Source organism: Anomaloglossus baeobatrachus, chromosome 8, assembly GCF_048569485.1.
Source record: "Anomaloglossus baeobatrachus isolate aAnoBae1 chromosome 8, aAnoBae1.hap1, whole genome shotgun sequence".
Classification (NCBI taxonomy): Eukaryota; Metazoa; Chordata; class Amphibia; order Anura; family Aromobatidae; genus Anomaloglossus; species Anomaloglossus baeobatrachus.
The window spans coordinates 33,007,888-33,013,887 of record NC_134360.1 but is presented as its reverse complement, the minus strand read 5'-3'; the positions used below and the strand labels follow the sequence as shown (position 1 = coordinate 33,013,887).

Below are 6,000 nucleotides of genomic sequence, written 5' to 3'. Positions count from 1 at the left end.
TCAATCAAATCGACTGTACAACTAAAAGTTTTTTTATAAAAGTTAGACCCGTGAGTTAATGAGCCGCTCGCAACACTTTTCGGGTTGAAAAATGTTGCAAAATTGTACAAGAAACTTTGTAACTTTGATGCATCTTACTCCCGCAGACTGATTTAACATGCCAGACTTGATACATATTCATTCATCCATCCCTCCCTCCATCCCTCTCTCCCTCCATCCCTCCCTCCATCCCTCCCTCCATCCCTCCCTCCCTCCATCCCTCCCTCCATCCCCCCCTCCATCCCCCCCTCCATCCCTCCATCCATCCCTCCATCCATCCCTCTCTCCCTCCATCCCTCCCTCCCTCCGTCCCTCCATCCCTCCCTCCGTCCCTCCATCCCTCCCTCCGTCCGTCCCTCCATCCCTCCCTCCGTCCGTCCCTCCGTCCCTCCATCCCTCCCTCCCTCCCTCCGTCCCTCCATCCCTCCATCCCTCCCTCTCCCATCCCTCCATCCCTCCCTCCATCCCTCCCACCATCCCTCCCCTCATCCCTCCCCTCCCTCCATCCCTCCCCTCCCTCCATCCCTCCCTCCATCCCTCCCTCCATCCCTCCCTCCATCCCTCCCTTCCCTCCCTCCCCTTCCTCCCTCCCTTCCTCCTCCATCCAGCCCTCCATCAAGTGGGATTGTGCAAGGTCTCCCACTTATAAAGATAAGATCGGCCTGTAATTGACATAGGTGACCCCAACTATGACAGACAAAATGAGAAATCAAATCCAGAAAATCACTTTCTTTGATTTGGCAAGATTTATTTTTTTTTTTTTTTGCAAATTATGGTAAAAAATAAGTATGTAGTCACCTAAAAACATTCAAGATTTCTGTCTCTCACAGACCGGTAACTTCTTCAAGAGGCTCCTCTGTCCTCCACTCATTACCTGTAGTAATGGCTCCTGTTTAAAAGACCCCTGTCCACAACCTCAAACAGTCCCACTCCAAACTCCACTATGGTGAAGACCAAAGAGGTGTTGAAGGACACCAGAAACAAAATTGTATCTCTGTACCAGGCTTGGAAGACAGAATCTGCAATAGGCAAGCAGCTTGGTGTGATGAAATCAACTGTGGGAGCAATAATAAGAAAATGGAAGACATACAAGACCACTGATAATCTCCCTTGATCTGGGGCTCCACGCAAGATCTCACCCCATGGGGTCAAAATGATCGCAAGAACGGTGAGCAAAAATACCTCAAGCACACAGAGGGACCTAGTGAATGACCTGCATAGAGCTGGGACCACCGTAACAAAGGCTACAATCAGTAATACACTACGCCGCCAGAGACTCAGATCCTGCAGTGCCAGATGTGTCCCCCTGCTTACGCCAGTACATGTCCAGGCCCGTCTGAAGTTTGCTAGAGAACATTTGGATTATCCAGAAGAGTATTGGGAGATTGTCATATGGTCTGATGAAACCAAAGTAGAACTGTTTGGTAGAAACACAACTCGTCGTGTTTGGCGGAAACAGAATGCTGAGTTGCATCCAAAGAACACCATACCTACGGTGAAGCATGGGGGTGGCAACATCATGCTTTGAGGCTGTTTCAATGCAAAGGGACCAGGAGGACTGATCTGTGTGCATGAATGAAAGAATGAATGGGGCCATGTATCATGAGATTTTGAGTGCAAACCTCCTTCCATCAGCAAGGGCATTGAAGATGAAACGTGGCTGGGTCCTTCAGCATCATAATGATCCCAAACACACCGCCAGGGCAACAAAGGGGTGGCTTAGTAAGAAGCATATGAAGGTCCTGGAGTGGCCTAGCCAGTCTCCAGATCTGAACCCCATAGAAAACCTTTGGAGGGAGTTGAAAGTCCGTGTTGCCCAGCGACAGGCCCAAAACATCACTGCTCTAGAGGAGATCTGCATGGAGGAATGGGCCAACATACCACCAACAGTGTGTGCCAATATACCACCAACAGTGTATGCCAACCTTGTGAAGACAGAAAACATCTCACCTTTGTCATTGCCAACAAAGGATATAGAAGAAAATATTGAGAGGAACTTTTGTTATTGACCAAATACTTATTTTCCACCATAATTTGCAAAATAAATCTTGCCAAATCAGATGCGGTGATTTTTTTTGGATTTGGGTCTAGGGGTGCACGTACTGAGGCTTTCCTCCACCATGCTTCATGCAGTAACAAATAACTTTTCCTCAGAGCGGACCTCTTTGAGGACGACGCCATTCAGCACCTGCTGACGTATAAGCCGTGGTGGGTGCAGGTAGAGCAAGAAGCCAGCGGCAAGTCACCGAACAGCCAGGACCCCAGAGGTGAGACCACCAGCCCTGTATGGGAAGACGTTATAATAGATCCTCCTTTAGAGTCGTCTTCAGGACATTTCTGTGATCTCAGGAGCAGACTGCAAGGAGCGCAGATTTCACAGAACAGCTGCTCCATGATAAGAATGAGTGATTACCGCCAGCAGGAGAATGGCTGTGATGCTGTAATCATCGGGGAAGCGTGCGGCGCTGGCCGGAGACATAAGCGCAGCCCCTCGATTTCTAGAGAGAAAGCTGATATCTAATTTCAGCAAATGAAATTCTGCGGGGACTGGTGGATGGTAACTCAATGCCGGAGGAAGCGAAAATCCTGCAGATTGGATTCTCTTAACACATCCCATGTTGGTTCGTCTACCCCCAATCCACGCTGTGTAGAGGGAGCTCACCCCCCCCCCCTCCCATGCCACAGCGTGTAGCGGGAGCCCTCACCCACCCTAGTTACGCCGTGTAGCGGGAGCCCCCCCCTCCCTAGTTGCACTGTGTAGCGGAAGCCCCCCTCCCTAGTTGCACTGTGTAGCGGGAGCCCCCCCCTCCCTAGTTGCACTGTGTAGCGGAAGCCCCCCTCCCTAGTTGCACTGTGTAGCGGGAGCCCCCTATTGCTGGTTGCGCTGTGTAGCGGGAGCCCCCCCCCTTTGCTAGTCGCGCCGTGTAGCGGGAGCACACACCCCCTAGTTGCGCTGTGTTGCGGGAGCCCCCCTTGTTAGCTGCGCCGTGTTGCATGAGCCCCCCTTGTTAGTTGCGCCGTGTTGCGGGAGCCCCCCTTGCTAGTTGCGCCGTGTAGCGGGAGCCCCCCCCCGTTGCTAGTTGCGCCGTGTAGCGGGAGCCCCCCTTGGTAGTTGCATCGTGTAGCGGGAGCCCCCGTCTCCCCAGTCGCATCGTGTAGCGGGAGCCCTCGTCTCCCCAGTCTCGCCGTGTAGCGGGAGCCCCCGTCTCCCCAGTCGCATCGTGTAGCGGGAGCCCTCGTCTCCCCAGTCTCGCCGTGTAGCGGGAGCCCCCGTCTCCCCAGTCGCGCCGTGTAGCGGGAGCCCCCGTCTCCCCAGTCGCGCCGTGTAGCGGGAGCCCCCGTCTCCCTAGTCGCGCCGTGTAGCGGGAGCCCCCGTCTCCCTAGTCGCGCTGTGTAGCGGGAGCCCTCGTCTCCCCAGTCTCGCCGTGTAGCGGGAGCCCCCGTCTCCCCAGTCGCGCCGTGTAGCGGGAGCCCCCGTCTCCCCAGTCGCGCCGTGTAGCGGGAGCCCCCGTCTCCCCAGTCGCGCCGTGTAGCGGGAGCCCCCGTCTCCCTAGTTGCGCCGTGTAGCGGGAGCCCCCGTCTCCCTAGTCGCGCCGTGTAGCGGGAGCACCCCCCTATAGACAAGCCATCTTGCACTTGCTCTCACCTTATCATCTGCCCTGTGCTTCGCTGTACTGTTGTGATTGACACTGAACGTTTATTTTTTTTTTCCCCACCAGTAACATTTACAGAGAAAGAGAAGGAGCAGCTGCGGAAATTCACAAACAGGTCGTATCTGCTGGAGAAGGAAGCGGAGCGGCCGGCGTACCTGGGCCTGATCGATCTGCTCCTGGCTTACTGCTACGAGGTCCGTGTTACCGAAGGAGAGAGAAACGTAAGTGGATTTCTTCCCTCTCGCTCCGGCTCCGTCTTGTGTCTGGAGAATGCTCCTGCCAAGAGGATTCTGCTGTAATAGTCTTCTATTGTGAGCCTCACGCCTCCTCCTGACAGGCGAGCCACGCAGACAGCGAGGCACGCAGACAGCGAGCCAGGAATAATCTGACAGGTGAAAAATGAGTCCCACTCGTTCAGAGGATAAGGCTGAAGGCTGCTGTTAGAAGTATTTTGCAGTAGATTTAGCAGATAGCGAGGAGCGCTCCCCGCCCATTCTGGCATCACCGCCTGCTTCTGAATTGCCCGCCGGCACGTAACGGAAAATATCTCCCAGCAAAACTGCGCCGTGTATAATATATATTGATGTTTTCTATCGGCTCTGTACATCATGTCCTGGCTGCGGGCGGAGAAGAGGTTTTCTGCAGGATACGTTAAGGAAATATACATTTTGCTTAGTCTATAGTTTCCTCTATCAGTCCATGAACATTTTATATATTCAACAGAAAAAGATTAATCGCTGCATTACATTACTGACCCTGAGCTACATCCTGTATTATCCTCCAGAGCTGCACTCGCTATTCTGCTGGTGGAATCACCGTGTACATACATTACTTATCCTGTATTATGCTCCAGAGCTGCAGTCACTCTGTATATATGCATTACATTACTTATCCTGTACTGATCCTGAGTTACCTCCTGTATTATACTCCAGAGCTGCACTCACTATTCTGCTGGTGGAGTCACTGTGTATATGCATTACATTACTGATCCTGTACTGATCCTGAGTTACATCATGTATTATACTCCAGAGCTGCACTCGCTATTCTGCTGGTGCAGTCACTGTGTACATACATTACATTACTGATCCTGCGTTACCTCCTGTATTATACTCCAGAGCTGCACTCACTATTCTGCTGGTGGAATCACCGTGTACATACATTACTTATCCTGTATTATGCTCCAGAGCTGCAGTCACTCTGTATATATGCATTACATTACTTATCCTGTACTGATCCTGAGTTACCTCCTGTATTATACTCCAGAGCTGCACTCACTATTCTATGTGTTCAAGAGCCAGATTCTTTCAATCGTTTCAAATATTTCCCTAGAATACAGGCTGCAAATCGGGGAAAAAAGTCAACATCACAGGGGCAGGATTCGCTGATGTAAATTAAGGAATTGTTATTTAAGCAATTCTCCCTTTGCCTTATTTGTGATCTGCTTCTAATACATCGGCTCTGCTGTTTCTGTGATCAGGTGGAGTCTGCATGGAACGTACGGAAGCTGAGCGGGACACTTTGCTGGTTTGAGGTGAGTCCCCATCAGTTGTGGAAATGTCACATGAATCACATTATAACGGTCCTCACTAGTGATGAGCGAACACTAAAATGCTATAGTGCTTGGTACCCGAATCAAGCAGATCGGACGGGCTGAACTCTAGTACTGAGTGTAATGGAACGCAATGAGAATCTCAAGCATTTTTCCAGAAGACACACCCCACTTCTTATTGCCCCCAAAGTGGGCTACTGAAATGGATGTTATCAGCACTCAAATGGAATGAGAACAGCATGGGGAAGACACTTAGACACATCTCTGATCCTTGCTGGGAAGAATGTTGTCAGTCCCTAAAAGTGGTGTAATACTCTGACAATAAATCATAGAAAACCAAAGATGATATGGATTTTACAGAAATAAATATTAGAAAAAAAGAAAAAGAGAAAAGCCTCCTCCACCCCTTAATAGCCGGGCAATCTCTCACTGCATTTCCCAGTCACCTATGACTATAGTAGACGTCATATTGTGTTTCCCCAGAAATAAGCCTTACCCGGTGTCTTGCTAAATTCTACTAAAAAGGGGGCTGAAAGCCCGTACTTACGAAGCGCTCACTGATATCCTAATCAGGCACGAATACTAAAATTCTTTATAGCAAGATACTATTTATTTTAATAGCACATGAATATATAGTCAATGGTACATAGGCATAAGAACTATTTTTTTAGTCATAGAATCTTATACAATAACAGAAATATGCATCAACATTACCGTTTGTTGTAGCAATCCTTTCACATCGGAGGGAACTCGATTTAA

General features: G+C 50.3%; 1 protein-coding gene across 1 annotated transcript in view; it reads left to right on the top strand.

Moving 5' to 3' along the window:
* The first annotated feature begins 2,099 nt into the window (after nt 1-2,099).
* The window catches only part of SHQ1 (SHQ1, H/ACA ribonucleoprotein assembly factor), a 77,950-nt gene continuing 74,049 nt past the window's right edge, over nt 2,100-6,000 (top strand). The window contains exons 1-4 of the mRNA XM_075321117.1: nt 2,100-2,104; nt 2,194-2,306; nt 3,759-3,913; nt 5,170-5,223. Coding sequence (XP_075177232.1) covers nt 2,100-2,104; nt 2,194-2,306; nt 3,759-3,913; nt 5,170-5,223 — 327 coding nt within the window. The remainder of the gene's footprint in view (nt 2,105-2,193; nt 2,307-3,758; nt 3,914-5,169; nt 5,224-6,000) is intronic.